Genomic DNA, 21160 nt, shown 5'->3' on the forward strand with positions numbered 1-21160 from the left:
ATCTTAGACCAAAGGCCTGCTCGCTAAACTATTGTTCCAACTTTCGCCATCTTTGTACTTTACATGCACTCATCTATTGTTGCTTCCCTATGTTCCCCCCTCCAGTGTTGGTGTCTGTGGTGTTGGCATACAGCAAAAAGACTGACCAGACCCAGCCAAACTGTTCCATTGTAATAGGTTTTACAGTTCTGCAGTTCAGTTATAATATTGGCTAAGGTAGAGTCCTGTGTGAGTCCAGTTAGACAGACCCACAACCTGACCTAGAACCTCCTACTTGCTTTTCCTTTTCCCCAATCCGACCTGCAGGTTAACTTCATCTGAAAGTGACACAACAGGCCACAATCTTGTTAAAAGGAGCCAAGTTGTAGTCCTGTATGTCTCTTACACCTGGAATGCTAGAATGCACAAATTGATCAAGCCATTTGAACTGAATGCGTTAGCCATGACTAGTCCTAGTATACAGATCCTCAGGATATTAAAAGACTAATTCTAAATCTAAATTCTAATACTAAAATACTGATAAGGCAGACGTTCAATAAGGCCCCTGGGGGCCATTGTATTCAACATATGTCGTGATTTCAAATATGATTAAATTTGGTTCCTGATCTCCTCCTCTTCAGGAAGAGTGGTACATGGTCTATTGCCATGTTACAGAATTGGAGCAAAGTGTGTATGTGTCAGAAAAAGGGTTCTGAAATTGGCAACTCAGAGTTCTTGTATCTAAAGCTTTTTTGATATATGGCTATGTACTCTGTCATGTAGCTAGGTTCTATTCTAACCAACACAGACTAACCCACGTGGGCACCAGGCTAAATATATATATATCACAAAGTCTGAAAAGCAAGTCAGTTTACAGTTGATTTTATATTGTGTGCCCAAGTGTGTAGCGACAATGTAGAATTTCACAGCCACTTAGCCAATTATAGCTCATTATTGCCGTAGGAGCCAAATCCATCCTAATTCAGGGATCTCCAAGGTCTTGGCCTCTCTTGTAGGCAGTCATGGAGGGTAAGGTGTACTGTTTTTTTACTGGCCTCATTATAAGCCATAGTGAATAGTTCCTCTTTGGTCTCTTTAATTTCCACCTTGTTTTTGTGGAGTACAGATGACCAAAAAACATGCTTGCATCTTCTCCACTTGGATCCTGGCTGTTTCTTTATTAGTGTTATTTCTCATGAGTTGTACTTCAATGTGAATAAGCCCCAACTGTGCTTGGTGGGTGATAACTTTGTGCATGTAAAATAGTATTCCTGTCTGTGCCCTTGAGGGTTATATACATGTATCCTAAATATATATATAGATACATAGGACCAAGTACTGGAGCAGTCAGGGTTATTCCTGATTTACTGAAATATGATCCAACAGACTGTTTCATTACATCGATAACATCTAGTTCTGTGTATAACTTGTCTAACAACTTGATCTGGAAGAACTTACTCTTATAACTTACCTTTCTTTTAACCTTTTTACATGCCACATGCTTTGGAGGCTACAGTGCCACTGGGTATTTGATCTCTGCTGCACTGCATATTTACTGGCAACATAAGGCCTGGCAAGATCAAAGACCCATGGCATGGAGAGGGTTAAAGAAAAAATGACTTTAAATAACTTACTAGAATGTGAATATATATATATATATATATATATTCTTGCTTTATTAAAAGAAAACTTGATCTTTTTCCTTTCAATGGTAGATTATTGTGCTTTAAAAGAAGTCCATGTCTGTTCTAGTCAACCAGCCTTGGAGACGCAATCCATCTCAATGCTATATTAATTCCCCTCACCACCATTGCTTTATGCTTGTACCTATTATGTCTCAAAATCAGAAGAACAGTTGTTGACATGATCTATTAATCCAAAAAATATGGCAATCATGCTTTTTTTCTAGTCTCTTTATTTTTTTTTCTTTGCAGGCAAATATGACAAACTATCACAGAACAAGTTTTACTGGGGGATGGAGGTGTGAGGCTTAGGCGGGTACTGGCCTGCCGGCCATATATAGGATCAAACAGTCAATCTTTTCCATATATACATTCCGATTATGGCTGTGGGGGACAAACATAGAAGCAGAAATGTTGTGCCACCCCACAGCCACTTACCAAACATAGTCCTTAACATTAAATTTGATTGGTCAGTGGGGAAAAAAACACATAAGATATAGCCCAACTCAAGTCCATAAAGTTGCCTATATTAGTGCAGCGTATAATCAAGCTTCTGCTATACGCAAAAGCATTTTTGATTTAATCTTGGACTGTAATATTCTATATAAATACATTTAAATTAAATAATAAAAAAATGTCCATGCTATTAAGGAGGACCCCTTTGAGGATAAACTGTAGACCTTAGCCTCACCCCTCTGACCTACAAACATAAAGATCTCTGTATATATATTTATATATATATTTATCAGACAGAACCAAATTCGGACAACTAAGCTGCTACACACGACACAGATGCAAGCGTTCAATTCAACTGGACTCGGCGAGGTGGTATTAAGTTAGGAGTCGTGGGGATTATACGGGGGGGGCCATTCAAACACAGAGACACGCATTTCCAAAACACTTAACAAGATACATTTCTTAGGTGGGTGGAATGTAGGAATCCTAAGCAGGTGCTTAAAAAGTCCATGTTTTAGGGGAGTAACTTTGCATAAGGAAACGGATACCAGATGCAGTGCATTCATGCCAAAGGCATATTTAAACGTATATTCTGCCTCCACCAAAAAAGGAGGTAAGGCCTGTGTATGAAATGTACCTTCAGCCATATTTGTTTTCTGTGCGCCACGATTGAAATCTTTCATCTTAATGACAGGCAGCATATATTTTTCTTGCCATGTGGCTGTATGGCCAAATTCTGACTGGAAAATGGCTACCGAACCATTAATTTGGGCTTTTCAAATGTGCATATCAAAGGGTGGACAGAGAGTCTCCACATTTTATTTACCTCTGGTTTCCCTGGAGGCATAATATGCCTTTTAGAATGATGATTTAAAGTATGGTCACCTTATTTTTTTAGGTTGTGCTTGATATAATTTAGATTTACAGACCAGAATGCACTGCTATCAAGAATCCTGTGAGGGGAGGGGCGTGTACCTTTTGAGAGAAATGCATTGTGGGCAGTAGTGCATTACAAAATACAGGAATGAAAACAATTATCTGGCAGGAATTCACAGTACAAGGGAAACTAGCCCACCCTACATCCCAGAATGCATTACATGAAAGATGGGGCAAGGGAAAACCCGCCCATACTAAAACCCAAAATGCATTACACGAAGCATAAAGCAAGGAAAAACCTTGCCACACTACAACCCAGAATGCATTGCAAAGGTTCAAATGTGAGGAGAGCAGGTGGCACCTTCTCCACACAAACACTTAAAAAAATACAATTGACAGAATGAGTTGCAAGGCAGGTAGTAGAGAGGTAAAATAAAAAAACCAAGATTCACCACAAACTCCAGGACCAATAGGGATAAAGAAGAAGAGCATACACATTGCAAGTTTCAAATAATTGTCGGGAATTACAAATTGGGCAAAATAACATCCATGCTATAACGTTAAAAGCCTCTTTTACACGCAGAGAATGCGTTGTCGTGTAAACAAGGGGTGGAGGTACTGAAGGAAGGGCCATTCCCTCACTGGCAGAGCTAGATGGAGAGCATTGGTCATCAGAAGTCAAGGGAGCTGTGGGGTAGTGTGGGGTACCACAGGGAGAGACAGAGTAATCTAACTGCTGCTCTCGTCATCTGTTTTATTCAATCGCTTGAGAGAATCCAGGAGTTTCTGAGGTGTGAGAATGTGGGTGGATCCTAAAACAGGACAAGAGAAGATGAAAGAGAAAAGCAGTAAGTACAAAACAAAATGGCTGCCTCATACCACTTGGAAACTGTATATACATCCCTTCAATTTAGTTAACTATCTGGGTCCCATCATATCATCTGCTACGTATATATATATATAACTGTGGTAGAAAAAGTCCATGAAAGAAAATGTATGCTTATATGTAATATATTGAGTTTTAAAGTTGTTTGTTGATGCAATTGCAATAAAAAGCACTTGAAACAGCAGTGCCAAAGTCGTATTTACTATATAGGCCCCCAAGCACTCGATGGCAGCTTTAAGGGGGCAGTCTTTGGGTGCCTATTTAGAAAAAAATACATATTCAACCAAAAAATCCCTCAGACCACCACTGGATACTTTTGGCTAAATCCAGCAGCTGGGAGGGGTTTGCTCCTCTTTCCATGACTGGCACTTGCACTGATTGCCAATCAGAAGCAGGAGGGCTGAAGTCGGCACCTAGGGCAGTACCAGACCTAAATACAGCGTAGGTACTGCTTTCAGTAGCAACCACATGAACAAATAACTTAAATACCACAAAAATGTGTACATTTTCTTTCATTATGCAAGAACTGTATTTCTGGGTTTTAATCCCCCATAAACCAATTCAAACCTAAAATAGTGCAGTGTAATTTTCTGTTTTTTTTTTTAAGATTTGATGTCATACTTTGCTTTATCAGTGTTACTTCAATGAATATTACTTTGCTTTTATTGTTGCTATTTGGTATGCAAAGCCGTGGCAATAATGTCCTATCCTTGTTAATTTTGTCTATACATTTTTCTTAATCAGGAGAATATATTTATTGTACATACCTAGGCAAACAGAAAAATGGTTATTAAACCTTACACAATCGGACAAAGTAAGAGTAGAAAGAATAACAATAATTTCACAAGTAGAAAACAGAAAATTATCCTGCATTATTTTACCTTACTTTTTTATCTGGATTAAACTGCTGTGAAGCCACAGGCATTATTTCACTTTCTCGTTATATGGGTGGAGCCTTTTTTTACATTTTGATGAACACGAAGTTATCCCCATACATATTTTTAAATGATTGTCCCACCCCAAACAACCACCAATTACAGCACCACCACCCTTCTAAAAGCCACCCTTTTCCCGCCCTTCAATGCTTGCTGATGTGGAATCCATGACATGCACAGATCCCATGAGTGAAAGACAAATTATAAATGTGAAGTGCACATGGGTGTGAGTTAACCCCTATCTTGTTTAATCAATAGAAACAGGAAGGGTTAACCCACAGTCCGCTCATTTGGAGGACCAGACAAAATGAGTGATATCCCAGACATGCTGTTAAAACAAGATGATTGACACCTTTTTAAAGGATGAAATAGTCCTTGATTACTATAGATGAAGATGCCCCTAGCATTGGGGTGGCTAGGGAATCAATATACTCAGCTTGGGGGCATTGTATCTGTTTTAACTAAGAGACCATCAACAAAATGGACAAAATTGAAAGATTTACAGCAGCAATCCACTTTTGCCTGTCAACAACAGTCTAAAAAAGGTGTCACTCAGCTGTTTTAAGTCTGTGACTTGGTACCAGCTGTAATCGTGTTCTTATCCCATTTGTGTACTGTAGTGTTAACCCATTCACAAGAGAGTGTGGGCAGAGCGAGCAATCTTGGGCTGGTGGATTCATGACTTCATGCAACCAGTGGCAATGGTGGGGGAGGCGGTCCAACCTCCCTTTAGAAATATGTTCTACCACGTTTGTTGCGTGTCTGGTAGGTGAACCACTTGCAGAGCATAATGTTTGAAAATGTTGGTCCCGAGGGGGAGGAGGACATGAGTATATGAAACAAAGGTTGGAGGTAAGAACTGAAGAAGAAACATACAGGGTAAAAAGAGAAATTTGTGTTCTAGAATTTTAGAGTTAGTAATTTTGTATAGGTAACCTAAGCTGACCTTAAACCTGCTTCCAAGTTCTTGATTGCAGAAGGCATTATGTACCAGTTTCATATATCTATAATTGATGTAGACATCAGATATACCTGCATATCCTAGAATAAATCTATCCTACTGGGTACTATTCCATCCATATTCTTGCTTTCTATTGTAAAGCTTTGGTCATAATATTTAAATACTACAGTAACTTTGCTAAGGCCAGCCTAGATGAATACCAGAGCCTTTCTTGGTTCACTCAATTAAGGTGCCCATACACACACTGATATTATTGTATGAAACAGGGTTTCATACAATATTCGTTGCATGTATGGTAAGTTGAGGAGGCGAAAAAAAGCCTTGGATATTGGTCATCATATTGATTGGGTAGGTGTGAAAATTTTGATTGGGCGCCTGAACATTGCCTATATGTTAGCCTGCATATCTAACAATTCAGCTCTTAACATTGGAGTGGACTTACAATCTTGGGCTAAAGATAGTTATTGTAACGTGTATGGCCACCGTTAGGAAATAAATCAATTGCTTAAAACATCCAATCAAAGTCCACATCTCTGAAACAGAACACTAGAGTAGTTTTGAGTAGGTTCTGTTAATCAATATTTGAAAAAAGGCTTTGAATATTCATCTACCCAAAAAACTTCATCTGAAAAAGGTGAATGTATATCATTGGAACCAATATTATTGGTTGACTGCAAGGTGTAGATAAGGTGGGGCTGAGTCCAAGATATTTGTGAAAAACAGAGACATGGAAATGAAGCTAAACCAGAAGTTCCAGCAAAGGAGGTAGATAATAGCATAACCAGTATATGCTCAAGGCTAACTAGGCTCCAAAAGATCATTCCAAGGCTAGATAACAGCCCTGGAAGCATAAGAACAGTGCAATCTTTAGATGTAGCTGGGATAGGGCAAAATAATTCTTGTCTGTTTTGTTTTAGCCGCAAAACTAACATAAATTGTTGAGCAAAACTAATATTAACTGTAACTTTTGTGTTCTTGTATATACCATAATACCTATACCCAGACCTCAGGCTTTCTACCTGCACTACTATGTGCAGGACCCTGGGTCTATATTTGGATACCCTAAAGACTGCTTTGTGCCTGTAGGAGAGACACTAAAGTAGCACTAAAGAAATGGTGGTCCAAATTACTACCGTGTCTTAACTGTCATGCAGAAGAAAAGAATATAGAAAAAGCAGACAGATGGAGATGTAGGAAGAAGATGTGGGTGATACATGGGGAATGAATGAATGACTGAGTACAGTTTGGTTAAGAGGAGAAGTTTAGATAAGGAATGAGTGAGAGGCAAATAAAGTAACTGGTGAAAAAAAAAGTATCAATGGGATGTGGATCAAGTCGAGGGTCTGAATGAGAAGAATGTGGAGGGATGGGACACATTTTCAGATATTTATTGAATGATTGTTCAAACACAAAAAAACCCAGCAAGCATTTTTTAATCAAAACAACAAGAGAAATAAACTGGTGATGTCCGAGCTGAGTGTGAGCGGGGCAGATAAATCCATGGGGAGTGTGTGCGTAGGGTGGGAGGAATTTGTTCGGAAATTAAAGTCTCTCTTTACTTTTATTTGTCCCAGCTCGTTAGACCTCACTCCATGATGGGAGCCGGGTCTTCGAACGACACCCGACTGCTGTCTCTGAAGTCTGGGTGTCTGAGGTCTTCAAGAAATTTGGTGGGTGTTAAAATGTGAGTGGAACCTGTGAGAGAAGAGAGCTGGGCTGACAAAGGCCTAACACAGACAGAAGGGCAGGGGGAATGAGGGGAGAAGACAAACAAAGGACCAACATATACACAAAGGATTTAGGAGGAGGACTGGATTAGAAACAGGCTTACCGGAAGACAAAACACAAAGACAAAGCAAAAGGTCACAAGCTTGTGGAGAGATCGTTTTGCGATAGAGGGTAAAGCAGGAAAATATAGAAATATGATTAAAGCAATACTAATGGCTATCTTTGAAAATTCTAATTGATGCTCTACCCACTGTCCTAGAGATGGCACGTCATTTTGTCAGAATCACTGTTTTCAGAGCTACTTTAGCATGAAAAATACATCCCTCAATGAGCATCAGCAGAGAATATCCAGTGCTAAGTGAAGTACTGGGGATGGAAATTGGTAATTCAGTGATTCCAACAAAACAGCATGCCACCCCAGGGCATCAGGTCAGTAATGCTTTAAGACATAAGATGGGAGGGGGAGTTTCAGATAAAAACAATGTGTAAGAAAATTGAAACAAAGTAAAAGATCAGTATAGGTAGAAAGTTCAAGAACTGAGCTAAAGCAAGTATGACAGAAGTTGAGGTCTCAGATCCATCCTCAGGAACCTTCAAAAGTGCACTAGACACCTATCAGCATAATTACACAGTAGTTGAGATTAAAAAAGACACAGTTCTATTAACTTTAACTTTCTACTCAAAATTAAACTGCACTTAATTTCTAGTTGTTCAAAACATGTCAAAAGGACTCCAAAAACATCTGAAGTTGCCTCCAAGTAAAGAAAAACACATGTCCTTTTTGCTTGAAAATGGCAACTAGTCCAGTTATTGGATCTACATCCAACCTTTTTTTGTGAAATGACTGAATGTAACCACTTTAGCTGGGCCAATGGACCACTTAGGTGGGCCAATCATCACCACAAGTAAGCTAAGCAATCAGGAGCTCAGGTGAATCTAGGACACAAGTCAGTAGCAGAAGTTGCCAAATATTGGCCAGTAAATTAATTGATCCATGTGACTGCAAAGAAACAATGCAACTGATGATAGGTCCTGAGGTTGGGGTTGAGAACAAGTCTGATACAGAAGGAGACACACTAAGCAGATGGAGACAAAAGCACACAATACAAATCAACAGGCAAAGGTTTAAGAGACTGATGCAGCCAAGTTAGGAGGCAAGATGGGTCTGTGAGAGACAGGCGGACAGTTTAGACGATATGACCAGCAAAGAGGCAGACTGGATCTAAAAAGACAGGGCAGAGACATAACAAAGAGGCAGGCACAGTTTGTTATCACACAAGCAGACACGCACGTAACGTTACTGACAGCCATAAGCACACATGTACATAGAGATGTGTTTCTTCATGTTCAACCTCCTGACACTTCTTCTACTTGAACTTTAAGCCACTTGCTCTTCAACTCTTTTTTATTCTTCTTTTGAAAAATTAGGGAATTCCATTCTCGTTCCTTGTCGGTGTTGTTCATACGATGTTTTCACACACCCGCGCTAAGCTGGTTTTCAACATTCTTTTTCCTTTAAGCTCTTAACAGAACTCAGAATCCTTGTACAGCAGTCTTCATCACACGGATCAAATCCTTACTGTAGAGTCTTAACCCACACACAGAAGGCTTTGGCTGTAGACTTACTGTTGACTGCAACAAACTGTAGGCTGCCAGCTCTGCTCACATGGCTGTATCAAAACCATAGTGACTATGATACTATCTGGCTTGCTGTAGAGGGTGCTCTCTAATGTCAGCAGTGTTGCACAGTATTGAACATTAACAAAACCAACATCTCATAACAGGACTGCTGTTAAACACCAGGTCATTGCCCATCATTCTTCACCAGTGCCACCAAATAACTGAACCTTTACACATGTAACACACTTCTACAGCTCCTTCTCAACCTTTAGAATTATCTACCACTCATTACCACCCCCCTTGATACTACTTCATTCATGCTTTGTTCAACAACAGACGCTTGTGTTGGCAATGTTCTGCATACAGATTTAGGTTGTGGTTATACATGGGCAAAGGGTTTTTCTTGCACTGCAACCCATAGCGACCAATAAGATGCTTTACTTTTTTTACTCCCTCCCTTATTTCCAGTGTGGAAAACAGGAATCGCCCACTGCACCTCCTATTGCATCAAGAATTAATGAGTTCTGGATAGTAAACTATGAAATCTCCACCACTGTACCAGCTCCAGACTGATATCCAAAATATTACCTAGCATTTTAAATACACAGGGGCCCAATAAGCCCCGACCAGCCCAATAAATAGTGACTGTCTTATTGGCATTTTACATTGGCCCCACAGATTGCAGGGCCTACACTTTACTGCCTGTGCTCTCAAATGGAATAAGTAAGGAGAAGTTAATAGGCAAAGAGGGTCAAATTGGTCCCACTCTCCTCCTACAGTGAGGGGGAAGGGGGTTGTGTAAATTGTTCTTTTGTACTGCTGAGAAAAATAAAACTTAATTTTAAACTTAATTTTTAAATTGAAATAGGCAGATCGCAAAACAATCTCTAAGTATCTCTGCAAGATAAGTTAAGATAAGCAGAAGATTTGCTTGTGAGGCTATGGCACGGAACAGTACTGGGCTTGTGATCCTGTTGCACGGAATTAGACAGTGTCAGTATGTCTGTGATCCTGTTCTACAGCACTAGATAAGAATATCTGTAAGTCAGTAAACTACAAGAAAAAAAACCTCATATTACACAGAACATGCACACGCAGACTTCCACCAGTGCAAGCAAAAATAATTGCACACATATACATACAAGTTATAAAAATATTTGGCAGAAAGATGTATATATAAAGCACAGTGACCCCTGCAGACACACACATACATAACAAATCACACGCATTTTAAGGGCTCACCAATAAATTGAAACATATGGCTTTTCACCTTCATGGCATAAGGGTGGTAGATAACTGGCACTTACCTATCAGGACCTCCCACTTGCCGTTAGCCTGGGACACCTCATAGGCACAGCGCATTTCGCTGAGCGCCACTCCTCCCAAAATAAAGATGATCAAGCGTGGGCCTGCCCGGTACTCTCCCGGAGCCTTGTTCTTGTGCCAGTGTCCATAGCGAGCACTAAGGATACAACAGGACACCAGTGAGATGAATGGCCATGTTTTCTGTACAAGGACTGGAAAAGGTTATTCAAATTAAATATTATTGCAATTATAACAAGAGAGTGTATTAGTTATATCTACACATACTGGGCTCCTATGCAGGCCCTGTGGGCAAGGACTGCATAAGAGCCCATTCTGATGCAACTATTGGCCAGAGGCCAACAGCAATATGTTGATACTCACTTGCTATAGTCAACATCAACGTACCAACACGCTTCACGCCTGGTAGGATTTTTAAACATATCCAGTAGATATTATCAGTTTTGAGACAGATAGGATAGGTATGTCAGGGATGTCCCATACATGGGCAGATAAGCTTCTTATTCAGTCTGAATGGGCTGAATCGGTCCCAATTTCTGGGGGGTGGAGGGTACACATAGGGGTTCCCCCGCCCACCATTCTAGGTTCCTGCAGTTATTTCACACAGCCAAACTCTGTGAGAGGTGCAAAAAATGCCAGATTGCAGCCTTTTTTGAACTTTGAACAACGTGGTTAGCTTTGTAAATGAGGCCTTAGTGAGTGTACAACTGTATTCCAATAGGTTTGTGGTGCTGTACAAAACTAACCTTACTGCTGTGGTACTGAAAGAAGCAGAGGAGCGGGTAGAGATGTAAGGATAGTGTTTCGTATCAAGTTTGTCATCAATGGTGTCCTAAAAAGGGGTCAAAACATCAGTTACAAGGTACAGGTAAAGGGTACAGAGGGATGAGGAAGCAGGGTCTCTGCTCCGCAAACCCTGGTTCTTTGACAACATATTGTGCCACGTTACCTCCATGATATCTTTGACAACAGGCGTCCATCGAGACAACTGATAAGTCTGCTCGCTTATTCTCTCCTTGCGATCTGGTTTGCTTCTGCGACGCAGTGTGGACTAAAAAGACAAGAAGATGTAGACTAGAATAGAATAGCTTCCTCACCCATTGACAAGCTATTGCATTAAAAGAGGTGTATTTTCCATTTTAGATTTATTTTGCTATTAATACACAGTAACATATTAGAACATGGCTTACCCCTCCTTCTCTGCATATCTGCATTTACTTACCAACAGAGTATGGGCATGTTCCCATCAGTTTCAACCATCAGTCTAAACTAATCTAGAGGAAGGCAAAAAACCTATCTAATATCTTCTCCAATACAAAAATTCCGTCCTGAGTCAACACTCTACCAAAAGTGTAAATATTAGTAACCTTGTTACAGGTATAGGACCTGTATCCAGAATGCTCGGGACCAGGGCTTTTCCAGGTAAGGTGTCTTTCCATAACTTGGATCAGCCTACTGAAAAATCATTGAAATGTTAAATAAACCCAATAGGATTGTTTTGCTTCCAATAAGGATTAATTATTTTGGAATCAATGGCCTTCCCATAATTCGGAGCTTTCTGGATAACATATTCCACATCTATACTTGTTACATAATTTTACAGCAATACTTTTCTTATAAATTTATAAGCTTAAGAGGTTGGTCATTAAGAGAAGGATACCCTTGTTTGGCCAGGTCACCAAGTGAGTGGATCTTCGCATAGTTTGGTCAACGCTTGTCTCCTTTCAATTGACACGTCATAGCTGCTTAAACTTTTTGCCATACCAGGTATCAATACAGTACCCAATCATATTACCCAGCATGAATATACTTATATCCACAATGACAATCATCACTTCCAACGCCATGTCATGACAACCAACAAGAGATGCTTACATCAGTTATGATGGGGACACCCAAATGGGCCATATTGGTGATAATCTCGCTGTCCTCAGGAGGAATCTGAGCATGTTGGATCAGTTTATTAAGATTCTCCTCAGTGATCCCTGAAATAAATACAAACCTGTTCAGTCTGTGTACTTCTAATACATTCATTAACCTCTCCTAATATTATCTTCATCATATCATTTCATATAAGTTTGACAGATTTCATTCACACAACACTGCATATCACTTCTGTTTCTTCACCCCTCTTTACTACAAACATACGGCCATTCCTGTTGACAATTTCTACCTTAGTGACCCGACGTACCTCATCTCTCATCCTTACCATTCTTGAGAAATATATACAGGTTAATGATGCGGATCTTATCGTAGGTGCTGACATTCCCATCGAGTAGGATAGGGACAATGGCCCTCATGGGATCCTTAATCTTTTCTCCCTCAGCGTCTGTGCCCATAGCCAGATCCTAACAACAGATAACAGCAGAATTTTAGGTCATTGTTCTCTGTACTGTGTTGGCCCCTCTTAGACAACAGAGTAGCATTTTGCTATTACTACCAAGCAGAAGACGTAAGAGATAAGTAACTACACAGATATAAAAGAGAGTAGGCCACTATCTGTTCCAATGTTACACAGGCAGGTTAGAGCAAAGGTTATTGAACTTTGATTTATGTCTCATTTTCAGGCCCAACATTTGGTCAGACCCAGAGTTTGGGAAGCACTGGCTTAGTGCCATGAGAAACTCACCTGTTCTACACGACACAGTTTATCCACGGTCCCCTGATAATGCTTCATGCAGTCCTCAGCCAGGTGCAGATGTGTAGAGTACTGCAAACATATTTGAAACAAAAGCAATAAGTCATTTATCTGAAAAAGCTTTAGCCACTTTTCTGCTTTTTCCAGTAATGTGATCCTATCACAGCCACACCTGAAAACAAGCCAATGACTGAAATCACTTTGTTCTCTTAACACTGTCCACTGGGCAAAATAACCAATAGGCTAATTCTTGGCCTGTGGATAAACACAGACCAGAATCGCCCCCTACGTTGGCAGAAGGCTTTTCCTGCACCTGCACTGGAAGACGCTGCGCCCCCCCAAAGGTACAGGCATAGAGAGTGGATTTCAGCACAGAAACATGCAAGTATGCATTTTGCATTAGCCTTAGTGTTCAGCCTAACTCAATTTGAAGTCAAGTGACAATAAATTATTTTATTTTTTTTTTAAGTTTTTCAAATAAACGCTGTACACAATAGAAGAAATGAGGAAGATAGGAAAAGAAAAGGAAGAAGGAGCCTGGGGGGGTTTCAAATTGTGGTTACTCATGTTTAGGTCAGTATGCTGGGGAGTGCTATGGTGTATTCTATGTATGCTAGGATTTTCCACCAGAAAACATGAAAAAATATTCCTATATCATTTAAACATTTGGGACACTGATCCGATACCCCTTGGTAGATTTTGGCATGTCTTTGTGTAGTGAAATGAACTCTGTGAATAAATTTGGATATACCTGTTTCTTGCTGAAATAGTCAGTTGGGGACCTCTAGCCAACACCTCTTCCCACATTTCATCATTTAGATCAGGAATATTTTCACTCCATTTCTGTTTAGCTTTGCCTAAGGCACAAGGCTGCAGATTCATCAGAATGATGTACATATATGTCAACGTCTTAGCTAACTCTACCCTACACAGATAGAGTACTAGGGTTGTTTCTGTAAGTTGGTCTCTGTAATGTGTGCCACAACTGGAGGTAGCAAAACAACACTCTAGGGGCTGCTATTCTAGTCTTACAGTCACCATTCAAAGTTAAATCTGCTAAAACTTTCACCCTAGGTACTGCTGCCTACGTACTGATTTTTGATACCAGACTAAAGTGGGGAAGAAACTTCCCTAGGGGAAGCAATTTAGACCATATTGGGTGCTTTCCACGTGCAATTTTTAAAGCTTTCTAGAAAATGAATACTACTGTTTTCATAGGGATTGTAGGATTGTAATGTGAAGTTATTCCCTGTTAGGTTAGTTTGGCCAAGGCCTCAAGTAAGCCTCAAGTGCCACCACCTGGTTGTCCGGCGTCATCCACCAGTGGACATACACATAGTTGGTTAGCGATAAAGTACATGAGAAAATTAGGTAGAGAAAGACTCCCTTTGGTGTATGGGGCTTGTAAAGTTGTGAAAGCTTAAAAAGGAGAGGTGTGAGGACATCAGGGAATTATGGAAAACATCTATAAACTTAGGTAAGTAAATTATAAGGATATTGATTCTACCAGTGAAGTGATTGCCATATCGAAATTTTGTTCTTGACACTTAATAAAATTGGGGATATGTTAAGTTTCTCATACATTTTCTAGTCTTTATGTATCATTATTCCCAAGTATCTAAAGGAGTGTACCAACTTTAGCAATTGCATTGTGGGGGGATACCCCGAGACTTTTTCACAGACAGCACCCAACTGTAGGTCTATAATACCAGGATCTAAGCGATTTTGTCTCCAGGATTTAAATTTAAGTCCAAATCCAAATCTACTCAGAATTTTCCAAAGGTAGGGCCAATTACTGGGCTACAATCACCCAGTGGCTTGGATTGTAATGTTTTACTGCAAGGTTTACTGCAAGATTAATGTCAGTGGCTTTGGCTGGCAAAAAGCAGGTGTATGTTAAAGTGGTATGAAGGTCTCCTGGTGTAGGGATGGGGAGATCGTATTGCTCACCTAATGTAAATGGAGAAGATGTGATGGTTCTGAGGTGGTGCTATTTTGGTTGGTGGTGTGGACAAATTGTTCCAGCTTTGAGCCAATCTTGTTCCAGTTTTTCCCATGGCAGTGGTGCAGGAGCTGTCTAGGACTATTTTGGTGGATTGCTGGATGGCTTTCTCTGAACAGCGTGGAGCTCAGAGAAGGTTCTTACAGCTAGCTTGCCATGCAGCCATGCCCCCCTCAAGTGACAATAAATTCTGGTCGTATAAAAATTTCACAGCAGTAGTACAGAATTTTGTACTTACAGGTAATCTGTGGATTCTGGCAAATGCCACAGGGGCTGCTGTAAGATGCCATAGACAGTCACTATTTATTGGGCTGGTGGGGAAATGTTTGGGCCTCTTTATAATTGAAATGCCAGGGCCTATTTTTAATCCCAGTCCAGGCCTGTGTAGGATAGGAATGCATATGAAAGCCTAATAAAACTAAAAGAAGACAAGAAGAAGTTACCTTTCTTCACATTCCCCCCCCCCCTTTTTATGTTTGTTTGTATCTTTGCTTATCATCTTAGCCTGTATTATTGTGTATTGCTTATGATACAATATGTCATGTTACTGAATGAAATGAAAAGTAGTGATTGGACCGTGGGGCTCTTTCCTGTTCCTCTTACCTTACTCAGCTCCTTCTGATACTGAGGCATTTTCTTTAGCATCTGGGAAAGATCTCTCATGGTAGTCTAAGAAAAGAAATGAAAGAATTATTGTGGTTTCAGCACTTTATAAGCCTTGTGATAGTAACAAACCTGCTAGCCCGCAACAGAACACATATACAAAATGATATTTACCACCTTGTCTCCAGTATTCATTCTTTTGCTAGCTGAGAAATCCTTCAGAGAGCGGGTCACTTCCCTAATTAGAAGGGAAGAATGCGTTAATCACAGCATATGATTAATATATATTTCCATTTCTCTCCTTTATGATATTTATGATAACACAACAGAGGGAAACTTGCACTGAGGGCATTGTACGTACTGTGACACTTCAGCAATGTGCTTGTGGCGCAAGGTGACCCATAGGTCATCATCTTCATCCAGCAAGACCTCCTTCATTCGCTGATCCCCTATACCACTGGTCTCGTATCTAAGACAAGAGAGCTATTTTAGGGCCGAAATGTAGACAACACTAACATAAAGGGTCTTAAATTCCCACACATCTACATCAACACATCAGCACATTAAGTTCTGAATTACTTGTATACATCGTTTTCCACGGGCAGCAAGTCATAGCTCATGGCCTGAAATGTCAGTTCATGCAGAATTGGAGATGCTGGATCAAAGCCCCGATCCAAGATGATCAGCTGGGAACGAGCCTTGTCTGGACCCTGTGTGGAGAAACATGAGTGAGTACAATTAACGGTCTGAAATGTGTATTCTGCACAAAAATGGCTGTTTATTTCCCAAGTGTTTTAGGGGTGTGGTGTATTTGGTCATACTGGGTGGTCATATTCACAGTAAACTGCTCTGCCCCAGCATGCACTGAGGCGTGGAATTAAGCCAAGGACTGGCAATCTGTGGATTCTGGCAAATGCCAGAGGGGCTGCTGTATGATGCCATAGACCAGTGCTGTCCAACTTCTGGCCTATGTAGTGGATGACCAATAATGGAAGTCAGTTTTGGCCACTCCCTTTTTTAAACCACACCCACTTTAAACAACATATATATTAACACAAACATTTTTAAGACCATATTCTCATTAATGGTGGTAGCACACCAAAAAGACAAATGGTTGGTGCTCACTGTAGGAATATCAATCATATGTAAAAGAAGTTTATTAAGTCATATTAAGTCATACCCTTAAATCCATATGGTTCCTTCTCCCCTGTGGATAGCACAGCAGGAACCCTCTCACAACTATTTCCAAATGCTAACAAAATCCCAGAACAAACCCCTGCCAGGTTTACCTCCCACAGCAGCCAGACAGATGGGGGCCACGGGTGGCCAATGGGACAGCACTGCAATATATTATAACTATTTATTGGGATTGTGGGGGGCTGTTTGGGCCTCTGGGAACTTAAAATGGTGGGGCCTATTTTGAATCCCAGTCTAGACCTGCACTGAATCTTTCACTTTGGCAATCAGTTCTATCCATGAAAAAGGAGGAAACACACACCTATCAAAAAACACAAACAGACACACTTGTACAGGATCAGTTATGCAGTTTGCAGCATGCTCGCTTCCTCACCTCCCCCATTGTTGGGTCATCAGCTTTATAAGCATCCAGTTTATCTTGGATCAACTGTGACAGCATTGCGTTGTCCTTGTAATCCCTGGTAGAGAGATACACATTGGGTTATCATTACTCTCAAAGCCACAAAATACACTATAGATGTACTCATTACAATCCAAGCATGCGACCCCTTATTAGAAAACCTTTTTTTTTTTTTGCCAGAATGCTTTGAAAAAATTGGTTCATTTTTCTCTATAATAATAAAGCAGTGCTTTGTACTAGATTCTAACTAAGATGCAAAACAATCCTACTGGATTCATTAAAACAGGTCGTTCAAGTTTAAATTAACTTTTATTGTGATGTAGACATTGATATTTTGAGACAATTGGTCTTCACTTTTTATATTTTTTTAGTTATTTTTTTGTTTAGCAGCTTTCCACTTTGGTATCTCAGCAGCTATCTTCCAGGCAGTGGTTTGAACGAGAGGTTGGAAGATGAATAGGAAGGTAATAGGAAGATACATAGGAAGATAAGTAATAAAAAGTAACAATAACATAAGTTGTAGCCTCAAAGGGCAATACTTTTTAGGCTGCTGGGGGCAGTGCCCACTTTTGAAAGCTGGAAAGCAGAAGAAGAGGAAGACAAATAATTTAAAAACTACAAAAAAATAAAAAATGAAAACCAATTGCAAAGTTGCTAAGAACAGGTCATTCTATAACATAACAAAATGTAACTTAAAGGTGAACCACCCCTTATAAATTACTTTTTTTGTAGATTTAAAGTATAGTGATCCACATTTCAGAAAGACCCCTTATCCAGGAAAACACCAAGGCCCACGCTTTCTGCATAACAGAGCCCATACCTGTATACAGTTGTGTATCACTGTGGTATTACCTTTGACTTACTTATTTCTATGTAGTAGATTCACAGTTCTAACTTTACTGCACCACAGAAATTTGCCCATTCAAAACCCATGCACATGATTCACTACACAATAGAACATTGTTCACTGCCCTATTGCAACTCACAGAGACCTCATAATGCTCAGATATCAAAATGAACCACCCACACCCCCAGCCTTCTTACCCACGGTAGCGCACAGCTGGGTACTCCTTCAAGGTGGCACACAAGGTGGCAATCTGCTCAGCAAGACGCTCTAAAATTGGATTCTTCATCTGAGCCTTATGAGGGCTGTAAAAACTGTGGAAGGAGTCTGGGTAATCCAGAGAGAAGACCTGGAAAAAAAGATATACAAATTATTAGCAAGTTATTAGCACAAAAAAATCCTAAATATTCTAGAAAATATTCCCAAATAGGGGCTAAGCACTAGGGATCATTTGCAATGCAGGATACAGCATGCAAAATACAACATTTAAGAGTGCAGTGCCCCTTGGATACAATGCTGCCTCTGTTAGTAGTCGCTCTGTCCTTTCCATCTACCCTAAGGCAGGCAATAAGGGCTCTGCTCTCTTTTTGATCTGGTGCATAGAGGGCACAAGTCCTGAGAACTAATGGGTGTACTTAAAATTGGTAGATAGTGATGAAATTTGTATAACAAAACTCACTGAAATTTGTGAATAAAAAAAATTATTCATCCCCTGTTGTAAAATGTGAGCCATGAGTTGACTTTATAAGGTCATGGAACTACTCAGTGACGTTTCATACCCTTATATCTTACCATATGGGGCACATTATTCCCTACATAGTTTACAATGGGGTACATAGTTTCTTATATGTCTATACTGAATTAGAAAACAGAGGGCGGAGACCCCTTAATCCTTCTGTATATAATACAAATCTCACAGTGAAGGATGAGATGAAAACAACTGAATTCTTAGATTGGGCAGAATGAGGTTCTACTTCATGTCCCAGAAGCACAATACTTTTATATAGATTTCTGCTTGTTACTGGCAATTTAAATGTGAGTCTCACCATATCTTTCCCTGCATCAGGTGGTAGGTGGCACTACACACCAATATATCTTTGCTAAACACAAAATACATAGGGATATTAACAATTCTGTCTAGTCTTCTAATAAAAAACTAAAAAAAAAATTCCATGAAAAGAGTAATAAAAAGTTACGTTTTTTCCTAAGCAGTGTAATCTGTTTAAAGGGAAATAACAGGCTCTGTACAAACAAACCCCTCCCTTTCCTAAACTGCAGCTTTTCTGCAGGTTTTGAGACAAGAAGTCACTTATACAGAGGGCTGGTGTGGACTGGTAATTTGTTTTACTAGCTATTCCCTGCAAACAGTGATTTTGCAAAAGAAAGTGCTTTCATTTTCTTTTTAGAGTCAGAAATTTAAAAAAAAATACAATAAAAAAAAAAAATATAATATACATTTCTTAATTAAAACAACAGGCACAACATATGCTCAGTTCTATTCCCTAAGTTTAGATGTAGAGAGGGCTATACTGCCCCTTTTAATCGTGCAGTACGTAATGCAATACAGTTGTACAATGATCATTAATAAAACCCATATTAATTTTGCTTATGGGCATCCAAATTGGCCACCAAGGCAATCACGCCAAATGTGAATCTTGATGGAAATGGAAGATCTATTAAGGGAAACAATGCTGCTTGTTTACAGTCTTATCTCAATAAGATTCAAATAAATGACAGAGTTGCCAGATGGCTTGGGCAGGCAATCTCTGCGGCTTAACTGGCAATCCTCATCTGGCTCAAAAGGCAAACTGGAAGAAAAATACAGATCTTTCTGTTTCTGATTGATATTAACCATAACAGGCCCAGATTAAGATCCTCAGTTTAGCACTCTTTTAGTGATAGGGGTACCACCAAGGCTACAGTATAATAAATGGTGCAGAGACCTGCGTTAAGCACCTTAAATCAGGCATTGTCTGTGTTTGGCAGCCCTCAATCTAAGAGGGACAGGACAGGGGAGGCACATAGGGGTCCACCTTACTTGCATGTCATTTAGATCAGTGCTTACCCCAGGGCACAAGCACATTTTATGTGAGCACTACAGAAAGTGGGGTACTATAAATGAAGCCTTATAAGCTCACTTTTTATTCTGCCTTTGTATTTGTGTAATCATGGTGTCACTGAGTGACCTATCAGTTTTTGAATTTTGACTATGTGTCCAGAGCCTTTCATGCTAGCTCTCTAAAACCTTCCTTTCTATCCCCATATCCCTTGTATTGTGTTATAATCTCTTAACAAGAACCATAACTAGTGGTTTAGCAGGCTGTGGCATTTTCTGCCGCTATATGGTGCATGCCCAGCTAAGAGGGACATTAAATGGCACCCCACCACTGGAATAACACCCTAAGCTCATAGCCTACTTAGAGAAAGCCTGGACTGGCAGTCAGTAGATTCTGACAAATACCAGAAGAGCTGCTGTAAGATTCAATAGACAGTCACAATTTGTTGGGCTTTGTGGGGGGCTGTTTGGGCCCCTGTGTACTTGAAATGCCAAGGCCTATTTTGAATTCCAGTCTATCCCTGAGAGATACCATAAAGAGAAATATGCTAAAAAATAGGCTTCGTTCTGAAGAACTAAGTCTGTGATATTCCCATTACATCTGTTGATCAGTCAGCCACCTGCCCATTTTGTAAATCCTAAACTCTGCACATACCAAAATCTCAAAATACACCCACTGGAGATCATCATCATCAACAACATCACTGGAGCATCAACTGAAACCCAAAAAGCCCCAATTTACTTACACAGGTGCCAAATTCTCTTAGCACAGTTGCCAAAAGCAACCAACCAGTAAGTAGCCTACTACAAATCTTAAAATCAAAGCCAAAATCTGATTCATTGATATTGATTCCTACCCCGATGCTGTTTAACAACTGCTAGTAAATGACCCACTACATGTCTTTTTCAATACATGTTGTTTGTTTTGCAGAGTACACATTTTGCAAAATAATGTCATATGAACAGTGGTTCCC

The 21160-nt window shown here is 40.0% G+C and overlaps 1 protein-coding gene across 2 annotated transcripts in view; it reads right to left on the reverse strand.

Moving 5' to 3' along the window:
- Nucleotides 1–1875: 1875 nt before the first annotated feature.
- Nucleotides 1876–21160, reverse strand: part of stxbp1 (syntaxin binding protein 1) — a 37487-nt gene continuing 18202 nt past the window's right edge. The window contains 14 exon segments of one of the 2 annotated variants that reach the window (NM_001079053.1): nucleotides 1907–3805; nucleotides 7335–7470; nucleotides 10431–10585; nucleotides 11193–11278; nucleotides 11396–11497; nucleotides 12322–12431; nucleotides 12656–12794; nucleotides 13076–13156; nucleotides 15690–15755; nucleotides 15864–15927; nucleotides 16051–16158; nucleotides 16269–16399; nucleotides 17260–17344; nucleotides 18331–18479. In NM_001079053.1, the coding sequence (NP_001072521.1) occupies nucleotides 7361–7470; nucleotides 10431–10585; nucleotides 11193–11278; nucleotides 11396–11497; nucleotides 12322–12431; nucleotides 12656–12794; nucleotides 13076–13156; nucleotides 15690–15755; nucleotides 15864–15927; nucleotides 16051–16158; nucleotides 16269–16399; nucleotides 17260–17344; nucleotides 18331–18479 (1386 nt within the window). In that variant the 3' untranslated portion in view covers nucleotides 1907–3805; nucleotides 7335–7360. 2 annotated transcript variants of the gene reach the window in all.

This window comes from Xenopus tropicalis, chromosome 8 (genome assembly GCF_000004195.4).
Source record: "Xenopus tropicalis strain Nigerian chromosome 8, UCB_Xtro_10.0, whole genome shotgun sequence".
NCBI classification, from domain to species: domain Eukaryota; kingdom Metazoa; phylum Chordata; class Amphibia; order Anura; family Pipidae; genus Xenopus; species Xenopus tropicalis.